Genomic DNA, 18351 nt, shown 5'->3' with positions numbered 1-18351 from the left:
TCAGAGCTTGGCCACAGAGTCCATTAGCACCCCAGTAGACCTAATGGCATCCAGTACTGATCGTTCATCACATCATCACTGACATTATACAACAATGGGAAACGGAGACATTAGCTTCAGGGGCGCTGCACTGTGGCTCACCCTATACTATTATCAATATGTGTGTGTTTTAGAGCTGTGGTGTAGAGCTGTGGGGTGTGTTTTAGAGCTGTGGTGTAGAGCTGTGGTGTGTGTTTTAGAGCTGTGGTGTGTGTTTTAGAGCTGTGGTGTGTGTTTTAGAGCTGTGGTGTAGAGCTGTGGTGTGTGTTTAGAGCTGTGGTGTAGAGCTGTGGTGTAGAGCTGTGGTGTAGAGCTGTGGTGTGTGTTTTAGAGCTGTGGTGTATAGAGGTCGACCGATTAATCGGAATGGCCGATTAATTAGAGCGGATTTCAAGTTTTCATAACAATCGGAAATCGGTATTTTTAGACACTGATTTGGCCGATTAGTAATTTTTTTTTATACCTTTATTTAACTAGGCAAGTCAGTTAAATCAAATCAAAAATCAAATGTATTTTTATATAGCCCTTCGTACATCAGCTGATATTCTCAAAGTGCTGTACAGAAACCCAGCCTAAAACCCCAAACAGCAAGCAAAGCATGTGAAAGAAGCATGGTGGCTAGGAAAAACTCCCTAGGAAAAACTCCCTAGAAAGGCCAAAACCTAGGAAGAAACCTAGAGAGGAACCAGGCTATGAGGGGTGGCCAGTCCTCTTCTGGCTGTGCAGGGTGGATATTATAACAGAACATGGTCAAGATGTTAAAATGTTAAAATGTTCATAAATGACCAGCATGGTCAAATAATAATAATCATAGTAGTTGTCGAGGGTGCAACAAGCACGTCCGGTGAACAGGTCAGGGTTCCATAGCCGCAGGCAGAACAGTTGAAACTGGAGCAGCAGCACGGCCAGGTGGACTGGGGACAGCAAGGAGTCATCATACCAGGTAGTCCTGAGGCATGGTCCTAGGGCTCAGGTCCTCCGAGAGAAAGACAGAAAGAGAGAAGGGTTAGAGAGAGCATATTTAAATACACACAGGACACCGGATAAGACAAGAGAAATACTCCAGATGTAACAGACTGACCCTAGCCCCCCGACACATAAACTACTGCAGCATAAATACTGGAGGCTGAGACAGGAGGGATCAGAAGACACTGTGGCCCCATCCGATGATACCCCCGGACAGGGCCAAACAGGCAGGATATAACCCCACCCACTTTGCCAAAGCACAGCCCCCACACCACTAGAGGGATGTCTCCAACCACCAACTTACCATCCTAAGACAAGGCCGAGTATAGCCCACAACGATCTCCGCCATGGCACAACCCAAGGGGGGGGCGCCAACCCAGACAGGAAGACTACGTCAGTGACTCAACCCACTCAAGTGACGCACCCCTCCCATGGACGGCATGGAAGAACACCAGTAGGCCAGTGACTCAGCCCCTGTAAAAGGGTTAGAGGCAGAGAATCTCAGTGGAAAGAGGGGAACCGGCAAGGCAGAGACAGCAAGGGCGGTTCGTTGCTCCAGCCTTTCCGTTCACCTTCACACTCCTGGGCCAGACTATACTTAATCATAGGACCTACTGAAGAGATAAGTCTTCAGTAAAGACTTAAAGGTTGAGACTGAGTCTGCGTCTCTCACATTGGTAGGCAGACCATTCCATAAAAATGGAGCTCTATAGGAGAAAGCCCTACCTCCAGCCGTTTGCTTAGAAATTCTAGGGACAATTAGGAGGCCTGCGTCTTGTGACCGTAGCGTACGTGTAGGTATGTACGGCAGGACCAAATCGGAAAGATAGGTAGGAGCAAGCCCATGTAATGCTTTGTAGGTTAGCAGTAAAACCTTGAAATCAGCCCTTGCCTTAACAGGAAGCCAGTGTAGGGAGGCTAGCACTGGAGTAATATGATCAATTTTTGTTGGTTCTAGTCAGGATTCTAGCAGCCGTATTTAGCACTAACTGAAGTTTATTTAGTGCTTTATCCGGGTAGCCGGAAAGTAGAGCATTGCAGTAGTCCAGCCTAGAAGTAACAAAAGCATGGATTAATTTTTCTGCGTCATTTTTGGACATAAAATGTCTGATTTTTGCAATGTTACGTAGATGGAAAAAAGCTTTCCTTGAAACAGTCTTGATATGTTCTTCAAAAGAGAGATCAGGGTCCAGAGTAACGCCGAGGTCCTTCACAGTTTTATTTGAGACGACTGTACAACCATCCAGATTAATTGTCAGATTCAACAGAAGATCTCTTTGTTTCTTGGGACCTAGAACAAGCATCTCTGTTTTGTCCGAGTTTAAAAGTAGAAAGTTTGCAGCCATCCACTTCTTTATGTCTGAAACACAGGCTTCTAGCGAGGGCAATTTTGGGGCTTCACCATGTTTCATTGAAATGTACAGCTGTGTGTCGTCCGCATAGCAGTGAAATTTAACATTATGTTTTCGAATGACATCCCCAAGAGGTAAAATATATAGTGAAAACAATAGTGGTCCTAAAACGGAACCTTGAGGAACACCGAAATTTACAATTGATTTGTCAGAGGACAAACCATTCACAGAGACAAACTGATATCTTTCCGACAGATAAGATCTAAACCAGGCCACAACTTGTCCATGTAGACCAATTTGGGTTTCCAATCTCTCCAAAAGAATGTGGTGATCGATGGTATCAAAAGCGGCACTAAGATCTAGGAGCACGAGGACAGATGCAGAGCCTCGGTCTGACGTCATTAAAAGGTCATTTACCACCTTGGTAAATGTTAAGAACACATTCTTATTTTCAATGACAGCCTAGGAACAGTGGGTTAACTGCCTTGTTCAGGGGCAGAACGACAGATTTTTACCTTGTCAGCTCAGGGATTCAATCTTGCAACCTTACGGTTAACTAGTCCAACGCTCTAACCACCTGCTTTACATTGCACTCCACGAGGAGCCTGCCTGTTACGCGAATGCAGGAAGAAGCCAAGGTAAGTTGCTAGCTAGCATTAAACTTATCTTATAAAAAACAATCAATCATAATCACTAGTTAACTACACATGGTTGATGATATTACTACTTTATCTAGCCTGTCCTGCGTTGCATATAATTGCTTAGGTACACGTTGCTCCAACCATAAACATCAATGCCTTTCTTAAAATCAATACACAAGTATATATTTTTAAACCTGCATATTTAGTTACTATTGCCTGCTAACATGAATTTCTTTTAACTAGGGAAAATGTGTCACTTCTCTTGCAAACAGAGTCAGGGTATATGCAACACTGGGTGATTTGTCATAATTTTACGTAATTATGACATAACACTGAAGGTTGTGCAATGTAACAGGAATAACGTTTTGTTTTTGAGATGATAGTTTCCGGATTTGACCATATTAATGACCTAAGGCTCGTATTTCTGTGTGTTATTATGTTATAATTAAGTTTATGATTTGATAGAGCAGTCTGACTGAGCGGTGGTAGGCACCAGCAGGCTCGTAAGCATTCATTCAAAATAGCACTTTCGTGCGTTTTGCCAGCAGCTCTTCGCTGTGCTTCAAGCACTGCGTTGTTTATGACTTCAAGACTATCAACTTCCGAGAATAGGCTGGTGTAACCGATGTGAAATGGCTAGCTAGTTAGCCGGGTGCGCGCTAATAGCGTTTCAAACGTCACTCGCTCTGAGACTTGGAGTAGTTGTTCCCCTTGCTCTGCATGGGTAACGCTGCTTCGAGGGTGGCTGTTGTCGATGTGTTCCTGGTTCGAGCCCAGGTAGGAGCGAGGAGAGGGACGGAAGCTATACTGTTACACTGGCAATACTAAAGTGCCTATAAGAACATCCAATAGTCAAAGGTATATGAAATACAAATCGTATAGAGAGAAATAGTCCTATAATTCCTATAATACAGTGCCTTGCGAAAGTATTCGGCCCCCTTGAACTTTTCGACCTTTTGCCACATTTCAGGCTTCAAACATAAAGATATAAAACTGTAATTTTTTGTGAAGAATCAACAACAAGTGGGACACAATTATGAAGTGGAACGAAATTTATTGGATATTTCAAACTTTTTTAACAAATAAAAAACTGAAAAATTGGCCGTGCAAAATTATTCAGCCCCTTTACTTTCAGTGCAGCAAACTCTCTCCAGAAGTTCAGTGAGGATCTCTGAATGATCCAATGTTGACCTAAATGACTAATGATGATAAATAGAATCCACCTGTGTGTAATCAAGTCTCCGTATAAATGCACCTGCTCTGTGATAGTCTCAGAGGTCCGTTTAAAGCGCAGAGAGCATCATGAAGAACAAGGAACACACCAGGCAGGTCCGAGATACTGTTGTGGAGAAGTTTAAAGCCGGATTTGGATACAAAAAGATTTCCCAAGCTTTAAACATCCCAAGGAGCACTGTGCAAGCGATAATATTGAAATGGAAGGAGTATCAGACCACTGCAAATCTACAAAGACCCGGCTTTCAGCTCATACAAGGAGAAGACTGATCAGAGATGCAGCCAAGAGGCCCATGATCACTCTGGATGAACTGCAGAGATCTACAGCTGAGGTGGGAGACTCTGTCCATAGGACAACAATCAGTCGTATACTGCACAAATCTGGCCTTTATGGAAGAGTGGCAAGAAGAAAGCCATTTCTTAAAGATATCCATAAAAAGTGTCGTTTAAAGTTTGCCACTAGCCATCTGGGAGACACACCAAACATGTGGAAGAAGGTGCTCTGGTCAGATGAAACCAAAATCAAACTTTTTGGCAACAATGCAAAACGTTATGTTTGGCGTAAAAGCAACACAGCTCATCACCCTGAACACACCATCCCCACTGTCAAACATGTTGGTGGCAGCATCATGGTTTGGGCCTGCTTTTCTTCAGCAGGGGCAGGGAAGATGGTTAAAATTGATGGGAAGATGGATGGAGCCAAATACAGGACCATTCTGGAAGAAAACCTGATGGAGTCTGCAAAAGACCTGAGACTGGGACGGAGATTTGTCTTCCAACAAGACAATGATCCAAAACATAAAGCAAAATCTACAATGGAATGCTTCACAAATAAACATATCCAGGTGTTAGAATGGCCAAGTCAAAGTCCAGACCTGAATCCAATCGAGAATCTGTGGAAAGAACTGAAAACTGCTGTTCACAAACGCTCTCCATCCAACCTCACTGAGCTCGAGCTGTTTTGCAAGGAGGAATGGGCAAAAATTTCAGTCTCTCGATGTGCAAAACTGATAGAGACATACCCCAAGCGACTTACAGCTGTAATCGCAGCAAAGGTGGCGCTACAAAGTATTAACTTAAGGGTGCTGAATAATTTTGCACGGCCAATTTTTCCGTTTTTTATTTGTTAAAAAAGTTAGAAATATCCAATAAATTTCGTTCCACTTCATAATTGTGTCCCACTTGTTGTTGATTCTTCACAAAAAATTACAGTTTTATATCTTTATGTTTGAAGCCTGAAATGTGGCAAAAGGTCGAAAAGTTCAAGGGGGCCGAATACTTTCGCAAGGCACTGTAACTACAACCTAAAACATCTTAACTGGGAATATTGAAGACTCGTGTTAAAAGGAACCACCAGCTTTCATATGTTCTGAGCAAGGAACTTAAATGTTAGCTTTTTTACATGGCACATATTGCACTTTTACTTTCTTCTCCAACACTTTGTTTTTGCATTATTTAAATCAAATTGAACATGTTTCATTATTTATTTGAGGCTAAATTGATTTTATTGATTATATTAAGTTAAAATAAGTGTTCATTCAGTATTGTTGTAATTGTCATTATTACAAATAAATAAATAAATAAATATCGGCCGATTAATCAGTATCGGCCTTTTCGGTCCTCCAATAACCAGTATCGGTATCGGCGTTGAAAAATCATAATCGGTCGACCTCTAGTGATGTAGAGCTGTGGTGTAGAGCTGTGGTGTGTGTTTTAGAGCTGTGGTGTGTTTTAGAGCTGTGGTGTAGAGCTGTGGTGTGTGTTTTAGAGCTGTGGTGTGTGTTGTCGAGCCGTGGGTGTGTTGTAGAGCCGTGGGGTGTGTGGTGGGGTGTGTGTGTTGTAGTGTGTGGTGGGGTGTGTGGTGGGGTGTGTGGTAGAGCTGTGTAGTGTGTGGTGGGGTGTGTTGTGGTGGGGTGTGTTGTAGTGTGTGTTGTAGTGTGTGGTGGGGTGTGTTGTAGTGTGTGTTGTAGTGTGGGGTGTGTTGTAGTGTGTTGTGGGGTGTTGTAGTGTGTGGTGGGGTGTGTTGTGTTGTGGTGTGTGGTGGGGTGTGTTGTAGTGTGGGGTGTGTTGTAGTGTGTTGTAGTGTGGGGTGTGTTGTAGTGTGTTGTGGGGTGTGGTGTAGTGTGTGGTGGGGTGTGGGGTGGGGTGGGGTGTGTTGTAGGGTGGGGTGTGTTGTAGTGTGTGGTGGGGTGTGGTGGGGTGTGGTGGGGTGGGGTGTGTTGTAGTGTGGGGTGGGGTGTGTGGTAGTGTGGGGTGGGGTGTGTGGTGGGGTGTGGTGGGGTGTGTTGTAGTGTGGTGTGGTAGTGTGTGGTGGGGTGGGGTGTGTGGTGGGGTGTGTTGTAGTGTGGGGTGTGTGGTGTAGTGTGTGGTGAGGTGTGTGGTGTGGTGTAGTGTGTGTTGAGGTGTGTAGTGTGTGGTGGGGTGTGTGGTGAGGTGTGGGGTGTGTGGTGTAGTGTGTGGTGGGGTGTGTGGTGAGGTGTGTGGTGAGGTGTGTGGTGAGGTGTGTAGTGTGTGGTGAGGTGTGTGTGGTGAGGTGTGTGGTAGGGTGTGTGGTGAGGTGTGTAGTGTGTGGTAGGGTGTGTGGTAGGGTGTGTAGTGAAAGCACAGCAGAATGTAACAGTTGTTGTAGCAGAAGTTCCAGTATTGTAGTTCCCCACTGAGGGTCTGTGTGTTCTTATGGTGTCAGCCAGACACTGCTCTACTTCATTCTATTATAGTCTCTATAGTCTGTTAGACAATAGACCTGGTTCTTATGGTGTCAGCCAGACACTGCTCTACTTCATTCTATTATAGTCTCTATAGTCTGTTAGACAATAGACCTGGTTCTTATGGTGTCAGCCAGACACTGCTCTACTTCATTCTATTATAGTCTCTATAGTCTGTTAGACAATAGACCTGGTTCTTATGGTGTCAGCCAGACACTGCTGTACTTCATTCTATTATAGTCTCTATAGTCTGTTAGACAATAGACCTGGTTCTTATGGTGTCAGCCAGACACTGCTCTACTTCATTCTATTATAGTCTCTATAGTCTGTTAGACAATAGACCTGGTTCTTATGGTGTCAGCCAGACACTGCTCTACTTCATTATATTATAGTCTCTATAGTCTGTTAGACAATAGACCTGGTTCTTATGGTGTCAGCCAGACACTGCTCTACTTCATTCTATTATAGTCTCTATAGTCTGTTAGACAATAGACCTGGTTCTTATGGTGTCAGCCAGACACTGCTCTACTTCATTCTATTATAGTCTCTATAGTCTGTTAGACAATAGACCTGGTTCTTATCGTGTCTAATTCATTATATTATAGTCTCTATAGTCTGTTAGACAATAGACCTGGTTTTCTCCTCTCTGGTCTAGGTTGTGTTGTTGTTGGACAGATTACAGTTAAGAAGAGATTTATAAACTGAACTGAAGCGTTTCATCAAATAGCAAACATAGTTTACAGAGTGTATTGTTGATAGATGAGATCTTACGAGTATCCTCTTTTAGGATGAATTTTGCGATGCATTCAACTTCAGTGGGAGAACTTGCTATATGCAAATAAACCTTTATTGACAATGAACAAATTAAGTTAGTTTGAATGCAGAGCGAACACATTTTAAATCATGCACTTCTTGTTTATTTTCTCCGCTCTCCCTCCTCCTCCTCCTTAACCCCTCCTCTTCCTCCTCTTTTACCCCTCCTTTCCCTCCTCCTTTACCCCCTCCTCTCCCTCCTCCTTTATCCTCTCCCTCCTCTTCCTCCTTTACCCCTTCCTCTCCTCCTCCTTTATCCTCCCCCTCCTCTTCCTCCTCTTTTACCCCCTCCTCTCCCTCCTCCTTTATCCTCCCCCTCCTCTTCCTCCTCTTTTACCCCCTCCTCTCCCTCCTCCTTTATCCTCTCCCTCCTCTTCCTCCTTTACCCCCTCCTCTCCTTCCTCCTTTATCCTCTTCCTCCTTTACCCCCTCCTCTTCCTCCTCCTTTACCCCCTCCTCTCCCTCCTTTACCTCTTCCTCCTCCTTTACCCCCTCCTCTTCCTCCTTTACTCCCTCCTCTCCCTCCTCTTCCTCCTTTACCCCTCCTCTCCCTCCTTCCAGCTGACTCCCTGACCGTTACGTCCACTCCGCGAGGTGAGGTAACTCTCCAGTTAGGCTCCCCTCTCACTCTGACCTGCGAGGTGTCTGGTTTGGCCCCTGGGGGCCGCTCGGGCCTGCTGGTCCAGTGGATGAGGAGGGGCACCGTGAGCAGCGAGGACAGGGCATTGACGGGTGGAGGGGTGGAGGTTGGTATTGATTATTGTTATTGGTTATTAGTATCTTCCTTTTAGCCCGCTGAGGAAGTCCTTACAGAGTTGTCCAATTCTTGTATGACTTTGTGTTTTTAATTATGAAATTGAAAACTTTGGCAAAAAAATGCAGCTATTTGCTGCTGCTATTGATAGTATGTAATGCTTCCTAGTGAAGATAAAACGTATTATTTGGAGCCAGGAAGGCTATTGGTCTACAGTTATTTAGGATTGTAAAGTAAATAATGCTTGATTGGCTAGTCGTTTTCCAAACACCACTCAGGTTAACCTTTCTGTCTATCTCTATCTCTGTCTGTCCCCTCTCCCAGGTGGAGGTGGCCCGGTACGGCCCAGACGGGGTGGTGAGCTGGGGGGATGACTCCAGCCGAGCCGGTCGGGGTGGAGGGGGTTCCATGGAGAAGGAGGTGGAAGGACGGTACTCTCTCAGGTTGTTCTCTGCCCACCCAGCTGACACAGGGGTGTACCGCTGTGCTGTGAGCGTCTACGCTGGGAGGCTTAACCCGGGACCCTCCAGTGCTGCTACCCTCACACAGAGGTCTGAGGGGGTCAGCATCAACCTCAAGACCAAAGGTAAGAGAAAAGACAGACACACAAGACCACCACAAACTGTGGCCTAGTTCACTCCTCCTCGTGGAGTTAAAAGGATGTGTTGGTATAATGGAGAAAACTCCCTCAATCTACTTAACACCAATCCAATGTGTTTAAATCCATGAGGGATGAGTAAGTAATTGCACCCCTCTAGCAGAGGGGGATCCTGGGAACTACAGCCAGTGGGTATATATACAAGTTAAGTCAGGATTCTGGAAGTTGTCCTGGTAAAGCGAAGAGACTAAAACCACTTGACCTACTACGAGGTTGGGCAGTAGTTTGTAAACAAGGATACTACATTAACATGAGCATTGCCATGACTGGTTTGATTTGAATTAACAACCAAATACCTCATTTGAATTGAACCAATGTTAACCTAATTGATGTAAGTTGATGCTAATTGAACTTAATTGAATGACAAGCATCTCTCTCTCTCTCTCTGTCCCTGCGTCCCTACAGAGGTCAAGGTGTCAGCAGTAGCCAACCTTCCCCGCGGCCCCCTCTTGAAGAGAGGTGATACCGTCACCCTGCTCTGCAACGTATCCGTGGTAACCACCGGCCCTGCACAGGTGGAGGTCCAATGGCTGCAGAGGGCGGTCCTCCCGGCCCAGGAGGGTGGGGCTACAGTAGGGGGCGTGGTCATAGAGAAGGGTGGTGACAAGCCGTCAGTAGAGGAGAAGGGGAGGGTGTTGGCCTCTCTTACCTATGAGGGCCTGTCCAGGCCACATAAGAATCACAGCTCTGAGGTGATTGGTTAAATTTATTTGGCAGTTAAAAAAAAAAAAATACATACAGTCAATATATACCCTTTTTAAGAAAACTATCAAGGATAACACAATTAAATATATCAAAGATAAAACAATTGTAATGACTAGTATGTAGTTGTCTTACCTACCTTATTTGAATGCACTGTATTTCTCTAGATAACACTGTCTGCTAAAATACATCTACTAAATGACTTCCGTTGTGTTTTCTTTTTGGACTACAGGTCAGTATGGACCGGGTGTCTCCAGGCACCTACAGGCTGAGGATCTTCTCTGCCCAGGACCAGGACCAGGGCCTGTTTGTCTGCCAGGCTGAGGTGTGGGGACAAGACCCCCGTGGGGGATGGTACAACACCGGGGCCAAGGCCCAATCAGAGGGTGTTAGAGTCTACCTGTACGCCAGAGGTGAGTCTCACTGGGTCTGGGACTGCTAGCTATTTTACATACAGCGAGTGGCGACGAATCACTGCAGCAGACACACTCAACATCAGTTCCCTAATACAAAAGAGTGACTCTGTGAATCACTGACGGTAGTCAGGAAGTGTCTCTCTTCTGTTTTCACTCTCCAACTCACTGTCTTTTGGAGGCTGTTAGCCAACAGTTATTAGGTATCATAGATAGTCATCTTTGAAACATGGCTAACCTATCCTGTCTAATACTGGCATTCTGTCTAATACTCCCAATTGTAAATTAAACGGTTTATGCGGAAAGCTAGTCGTTTTCCCGAACTTGACTAACTCATTCCTCTCCTCTCTCTCCTCTCTTCTCTCTCTGTTTCTGCAGCGGCCGACCTGCTCCTCATCCCCTTGGTTGTGGGCATGTCCTCTGCCTTGTTTGTGGGCGTGGTCATCATCGCCACGGTAACCTGTTGCTTCATGAATCGATTGGCTAGACAACGCTCCCCGAAATAGGAAGTAGGAAGTCACGACAACGTATAAGTTCACTGAAGGGTAATCGACAAATAGGTTAAAAAAATTAAAAAAATAACTAGTGGACTTTAAAAAAAGTTTCAAAGAAAGAAATTGGAACTGTCAGACCTACACGATGTCCACATAGAGATGTCAATATACTATGTAACATAAAGTGTTGGTCTAATCTGGGACAGTGACCAAGAGAAGACACGATCACTACTGGTCCTACCGGTCATACAGACATTTGATTGTTTCACATGGTACCCAAACCATTTCCACTTGTTCATAATATGTTGCATCCAGCTTGTTTCTGTAATATATAAAACCCACCGTATGAACCTGTTTTCAGACTTCCATAGCAACCTAACCAAACAGCTGGCTCTTATTCAGCACGGCTCCGACAACAATGATGGCCAGCACAGAACAGCTTGGTTCGGCTCAGTACTGTACAAAACCATTTAGGTGTTTGATATGTCAACACCGTCACAAATGGACAATGCTCAGCTGTCCAGTGTTGAAGTAGGTCAAATAGAAATATTGACTTAGAAGAGACACTGATTAGTTATCTCTTTTGTTTATTTATTTTCCTTGGCAACCACCCCCTCACAAGAGGTATGGTTTATATATTCATACGACGTTAGCGTTAAAGTTGTTTCTGTTATATTGTGTATGGTTCGTTTGGCATGATTGTTAAATGATATATCTGTGTTGCCCAACTCCGGTCCTTGAGTACGCCCAATAGTACATCTTTTTTTGTCGTAGCCCTGGACAAAAGCACCTGATTCAACTTGTCAAGGGCTTGATGATTAGTTGACAGGTAGAATCAGGTGTGCTTGTCCCGGGCCACAACGAAAAATATGTACTATTGGGCGTACTCAAGGACCGGAGTTGGACAACGCTGTGATATATGATTGAAGATTTAATGCAATGCATGTTAAAGTAGCGTAGGTCTTACACTGTCACTACTACTAGCAACAGTCTCTCTGGTCTAACGAAAGCCCATCTCAGCAGTACCAGCAGTGCTAGAGTTAGGCCTGTGTTTTATCGCTACGAAGTGAACACTGCCACTGTATAGAAACCGTAGTGCTGTCAAATGAAATTGACTAGCAGAATCTTTTTAATTCCACTTAAGGCACTGAATACCTAGACAGCTATATCAGGACAGGGAACTTAAAGTACACTTCCTGTATTCAAATCAACACTCTGTAAATACTGGTCTACACTAGTTAACACTGCCATTGTTTGTATGAGCCTGATCCCAGATTTGTTTGTTCCGTTTTGCCAATTCCTATTGTTTATCTATGGTGCTAAACGTAAGCGTTGTCAAGATGGGACTAACGTCTAGGATCGGGTTAGGACACGGAGAAGAACAATAACCAAGCATTCCAGACGGTCTGCTAAACCGAGTAAAATAAATTAAAAGTTGTTTCTGTATCTATTTTAGACATTTATGAAGAGAGTTAATATACGATAGTAAGCATCCATGCACTAAGCTGAATTCTGTGTGTTGTTACGGTATACACCAGAGAGATTCGTTTTACTTCTAAAACTTAAGATAAGATGAGACCCTACTTGAAATGCTGTGCTTGTCCGTGAGCTGAGTGGATGACTTTAACATTCAATGGCTGTCTGTTTGTTCTTAAAGCACTTGGACCAAAACGAGTCTCGCTTGGCAGACTCGTACAGTGGCTGTACGAGACAGAAACCATTTTCCCAGGAACCATTCAAACTTGTTGAATAGTTACTGACTGTTGTTTCAGTGTAAAGTCATGTTGCTGTTCTGTTCTCTTAGTGTAGTCTTTTTTAAACCATTTAGGAAATGGTTTATAGTTGATTCCTGATTGATTCATTTTGTGTTATTATTTCTTTCCAATTTTGTGTTTTCGTGGTCAAATGAAGAAGAAGAAAAGAAATAGTGAAGAAAAACGGTGAATATTTTTATGACACAGCCAGTAAACAGGAAGACTGTTGCCACGTGTTGTTGTCCTATGGAACAGCTGTGCCCTGAGGTACTAGGATAGGATGTTCTCTCCTCTCCTCTGGGCAGCCATGTGGGTCAGATGACAGGCCTGGGTAGGGTTGGCTGAGACCCCAAACACCACGGGTCTATAAAGCTAAGTGGGATTCAACCATTTGGGATGCTGCAGAGTGTCACACATAGACCTGGTATTATTCCCTATTCTACTGTCTGCACAGGGCACATTTCTCTCTGAATGTTCTGTAATGCAGTCTCCTGAATAAGTGATAACTTCCAAGTTCAGGGTGTTTTCTTCGACTGAAGTTTGGCATCCCGAGTGGCGCAGTGGTCTAAGACACTGCATCTCAGTGCAAGAGGCGTCACTGCAGTATCTGGTTCGAATCCAGGCTGCATCACATCTGACTGTGATTGGGAGTCTGATAGGGCGGTGCATAATTGGCCCAGCATCGTCTGGGGTAGGCCGTCATTGTAAATAAGAATTTGTTCTTAATTGTTCTTAGTTAAATAAATAAAAAAATAAAAAGTTTATTCTGGGGTAGGCTGGGTGAGATGACAGAGAGATGGACTCTAATATCAAGTCCCTCTGTCCACTATGACCAACAACATGCCCCAGACTCCCTTTGGATGGATAAATCTCAAACCGACCGACCCAGAGACAAATATTCAGAAATCCTCTACAAACAACAACAAACTATTTTAAACACATGGCTCTGAACCAACCCCTCTCTCTCTCTGTCTCTCTCTCTGTCTCTCTTTCTTTCTGTCTCTCCCTCTCTCTCTCTCTCCCTCTCTCTTTCTGTCTCTCTCTCGCTCTCTCTCTTTCTCTCTCTTTCTCCCTCTCTCTCTCTCTCTCTCTTTCTGTCTCTCCCTCTGTCTCTCCCTCTCTCTCTCTCTCTGTCTCTCTCCAGCCCATAGGAATAGAATGACTGTATTAGTCTGACTCTAGTAAGGCCACTACTAAAAGCCACTGATTATGATTCGTATTAGTGGTAGTCATACTTTATGAAAAACAGTGATCTGCCATGTTCTGGACTGTGAGCCAAATACTTCCAGAGATCAACTGGTGAAAAAGCTGGTTTATCCTCTAGCTCTCTTCCCTTTGAACGATGCCCCTGGCTTGCTCCACCACGTGATCACATTCACCACAGCAGCACTGGACAGACGGGAAAGAGGGAGAGAGAGAGAGAGAGAGGGGAAGGGTAGAGACAGAGAGTAGCACTAGAGAGAGGTGGGGAGTGGGCAGAGCGAGTGGGAGGGAGAGAGAGGAGAAGGGGAGAGACGGAGAGTAGCACTGGATAGAGAGAGAGTGGGGGAGAGAGAGATCAGCGCTGGATAGAGAGAGAACAGAGTGCTCCAAGTGAAAGTAACTGAATAGATGTTCACTGCTCCTCTCTTTCCTTAATCCCCATGTTTATGGGTTCAGCCCTCTCTGTAACCCCTCCCCCACTGTGTTATCGCAGTGTATCATCACTGTGGTGTTTGGTTTATTTAATACCCTGCTCCTGCTTGTCCCTGCCTGACTGGCTGTAAATATGGTGACTGGCACACTGACCAAACTGCAGCTAAAGCCACTTTTTGAAATTGTTGTGTGTTCCAAATAGCACCCTATTCCCTATTTAGTGCACTGCTTTTGAGCAGAGCCCTCTGGCACCCTATTCCCTATTTAGTGCACTGCTTTTGACCAGAGCCCTATGGGATTGCAAACATGATGAATGGCCCACTGTCGAGGCTTCAGCAACTTCCTGAAATTGTATTTCTGTTTCCGTGTTTCATTATTGGGGGGGTGAAATAAGACAAATAATGTTGACATGTAAAATTTTTATTTTGAAATTTTTAATTTCACCTTTATTTAACCAGGTAGGCTAGTTGAGAACAAGTTCTCATTTGCAACTGCGACCTGGCCAAGAAAAAGCGTAGCAATTCGACACATACAACAACACAGAGTTACACATGGAATAAACAAAACATACAGTCAATAATACAGCAGAACAAAAGAAAACAAAAAGTCTATATACAGTGAGTGCAAATGAGGTAAGTTAAGGCAATAAATAGGCCATGGTGGCGAAGTAATTACAATATAGCAATTAAACACTGGAATGGTAGATGTGCAGAAGATGAATGTGCAAGTAGAGATACTGGGGTGCAAAGGAGCAAGATAAATAAATAAATACAGTATGGGGATGAGGTAGGTAGATAGATGGGCTGTTTACAGATGGACTATGTACAGGTGCAGTGATCTGTGAGCTGCTCTGACAGCTGGTGCTTAAAGCTGGTGAGGGAGATATGAGTCTCCAGCTTCAGAGATGTTTGCAGTTCGTTCCAGTCATTGGCAGCAGAGAACTGGAAGGAAAGACGACCAAAGGAAGAATTGGCTTTGGGGGTGACCAGTGAGATATACCTGCTGGAGCGCGTGCTACGGGTGGGTGCTGCTATGGTGCCCAGTGAGCTGAGATAAGGCGGACTTTACCTAGCAGGGTCTGGTAGATGACCTGGAACCAGTGGGTTTGGCGATGAGTAGGAAGTGAGGGCCAACCAACGAGAGCGTACAGGTTGCAATGGTGGGTAGTGTATGGGACTTTGGTGACAAAACGGATGGCACTGTGATAGACTGCATCCAGTTTGTTGAGTAGAGTGTTTGGAGGCTATTTTATAGATGACATCACCGAAGTCGAGGATCGGTAGGATGGTCAGTTTTACGAGGGTATGTTAGGCAGCATGAGTGAAGGATGCTTTGTTGCGATATAGGAAGCCGATTCTAGATTTAATTTTGGATTGGAGATGCTTAATGTGAGTCTGGAAGGAGAGTTTACAGTCTAACCAGACACCTAGGTATTTGTAGTTGTCCACATATTCTAAGTTAGAACCGTCCAGAGTAGTGATGCTGGGCGGGCGGTAAGGTGTAGGCAGCGATCGGTTGAAGAGCATGCATTTAGTTTTACTTGCGTTTTAGAGCAGTTGGAGGCCATGGAAGGAGTGTTGTATGGCATTGAAGCTCATCTGGATGTTAGTTAACACAGTGTCCAAAGAAGGGCCAGAAGTATACAGAATGGTGTCGTCTGCGTAGAGGTGGATCAGAGAATCACCAGCAGCAAGAGCAACATCATTTATGTATACAGAGAAGAGAGTCGGCCAGAGAATTGAACCCTGTGGCACCCCCATAGAGACTGCCAGAGGTCCGGACAACAGGCCCTCAGATTTGACACACTGAACTCTATCGGAAAAGTAGTTGGTGAACCAGGCGAGGCAATCATTTGATAAACCAAGGCTATTGAGTCTGCCGATGAGGATGTGGTGATTGACAGAGTCGAAAGCTTTGGCCAGGTCAATGAATACGGCAGCACAGTATTGTTTCTTATCGATGGCGGTTAAGATATCGTTTAGGACCTTGGCTGAGGTGCACCCATGACCAGCTCTGAAACCAGATTGCATAGCGGAGAGGGTGCGGTGCGATTCGAAATGTTCGGTGTTCTCTTTGTTAACTTGGCTTTCAAAGACCTTAGAAAGACAGGGTAGGATAGATATAGGTCTGTAGCAGTTTAGGTCTAGAGTGTCTCCCCCTTTGAAGAGGGGGATGACCGCGGCAGCTTTCCAATCTTTGGGGATCTCAGACGATACGAAAGAGAGGTTGAACAGGCTAGTAATAGGGGTTGCAACAATTTCAGGAAGTTATCTTTAAAAAGGTATTACTTTAACATGGTTTTACCTGAGTGACTTTTTCATTACCACCCCTGCTATTGACATAGAGCAGTTTGTGTGTATGTCTCCTGGTGTTAGTGTGCCACTACCCAACCACTGTAATATGGTGTTATTATGCTGTTTATAAACACTTTGTTTACTGCTTTAATGACCACCTTCTGTTCTGTTTTTCATTTGTATTTAATGTTGAGTTTTATTTTGCTGCCATTTGATAAAATCAATAAACCACTCCTGATTTACTGTAGGCATGTGTTGTTGTTATTGTTGTAGGATTATCTAGTATTACAGGCTCGCACCTAACAAAGACAGTTCCGGTGACTTTAGCGCTCGTCTACTTTTCAATGTATTTGATATTTTATTGCAATGCACCGTCTGTATCGCACGTAATCGAGAAAGTAAACTGATTTATGACGTAATTTACGTAATCAAAACGTATCGCTCAGGAAACCTCGACCAGAGCCACTAGTTTAGGTCTATATCGCCATGCCATAGACCATCAAACTACTTATGAATTGATTCGTGGTGAGAGAGGTAAGGTTCGTCATTTTAATGTAAATGTTTTGTCCGGCTTTTGCGTTGCTTGATTTTCTATGCTATTTCCTTTGTGACCGTCAAACCCTGGAGTTCGAAAGTACACGGTGTAGGCCGTCATTGTAAATAACAATTTGTTCTTAACCGACTTGCCTAGTTAAACAAAGGTTCAATAAAAATAAAAAGTAGTGCGCGCATCTCTTAGCCGAGCCAAAGATGGTTGATAAATAAAGATGTTCCACACAGGCCGTTTACCGTTTTAAAAAATGGTCACAGTTCCGGTCTGCGTAAAGCGTTGCTCTCCCACAGCCACCAATGCATTAGCCGCTGTGTCTGGTCCGCGTACTTCATTGACTGTATAAACCAGGGAAAAAAGGAGCGAGTGAGATGTCTCGCTTACTCTTCCGTCTCTGGCCGAAGTATTGCTCTGTTCCGTCAGTCACCGTGGCGGTTCTAGACCATTTCAACTGGGGGGGCCAAGCTGGGGCCAGTTGTACTGTTAGAGGGGCCAGTTACATTAGACGTTATTGTTGTCATATCGTTTTCTTCACTGCATTGCAGGCATTAGCAGGCAAAAGACCATGTTCATAATCATCATCGTTGCCACTGTCTAATAATGGATGTAAAAAAAGAAAGCAAAAATGTGTTATTTAAAAATTATTTCATACTCCACATTTAGGGGGGGCACAAGGGGGTCCATAATTGTTGTCACAGGGGCACTGCCCCCCCCAGGACCACTAGTGCTCCCACATCTCAGAGGCCAGAGCCAAAACCCTATCAAAGAAACGTACTATCAAAGAAACGTATCAAACGTACTATCAAAGGGTGCTCTAGTTATTCACACATCAAATACATTTCTAATTGCTTGTTTCTGTATAAACCCTGCAGAAGTTTGTCCCTAGTAGATTAATACAATTGTTTTGATAGATTTCAACTTTTTTGGGATTAGGGGGCAGTATTCAGAAATTCAGATGAATACGTGCCCAAATTAAACTGCCTGGTATGATATGCATATTATTAGTAGATTTGGATAGAAAACACTCTGACGTTTCCAAAACTGTTTGAATGATGTCTGTGAGTATAACAGAACTCATATGGCAGGCAAAAACCTGAGAAAAAATCCAACCAGGAAGTGACTTGTACTTGTATCTAATCCTTATTCAAACTAGTGTCTGTGGGGTCATTTTGCACTTCCTAAGGCTTCCATTGGCTGACAACAGCCTTTAGAAACTTGTTTCATGCATCCATTGTTACTGGGCAGAGAATAGGAGCTCAGTCAATCAGTGGACTGCCTGGGACCAGTGAGTTGTTTACTGCGCTGGCACGTTGGCGCGCCACTCCTTCTTTTCCCTCTGTAATGAATA

General features: G+C 44.3%; 1 protein-coding gene across 1 annotated transcript in view; it reads left to right on the top strand.

Annotated features, from left to right (window-relative positions):
* Positions 1–16700, top strand: part of igsf8 (immunoglobulin superfamily, member 8) — a 31581-nt gene extending 14881 nt beyond the window's left edge. The window contains exons 5-9 of the mRNA XM_014133993.3: positions 8311–8495; positions 8828–9089; positions 9567–9853; positions 10096–10276; positions 10655–16700. Of these exons, the coding sequence (XP_013989468.1) occupies positions 8311–8495; positions 8828–9089; positions 9567–9853; positions 10096–10276; positions 10655–10782 (1043 nt within the window). The 3' untranslated portion in view covers positions 10783–16700. The remainder of the gene's footprint in view (positions 1–8310; positions 8496–8827; positions 9090–9566; positions 9854–10095; positions 10277–10654) is intronic.
* The last annotated feature ends 1651 nt before the right edge of the window (positions 16701–18351 follow it).

Source organism: Salmo salar, chromosome 12 (assembly GCF_965601325.2).
Source record: "Salmo salar chromosome 12, fSalSal1, whole genome shotgun sequence".
In the NCBI taxonomy this organism is placed as follows: domain Eukaryota; kingdom Metazoa; phylum Chordata; class Actinopteri; order Salmoniformes; family Salmonidae; genus Salmo; species Salmo salar.
This window is presented reverse-complemented; position numbering and strand designations above follow the sequence as displayed.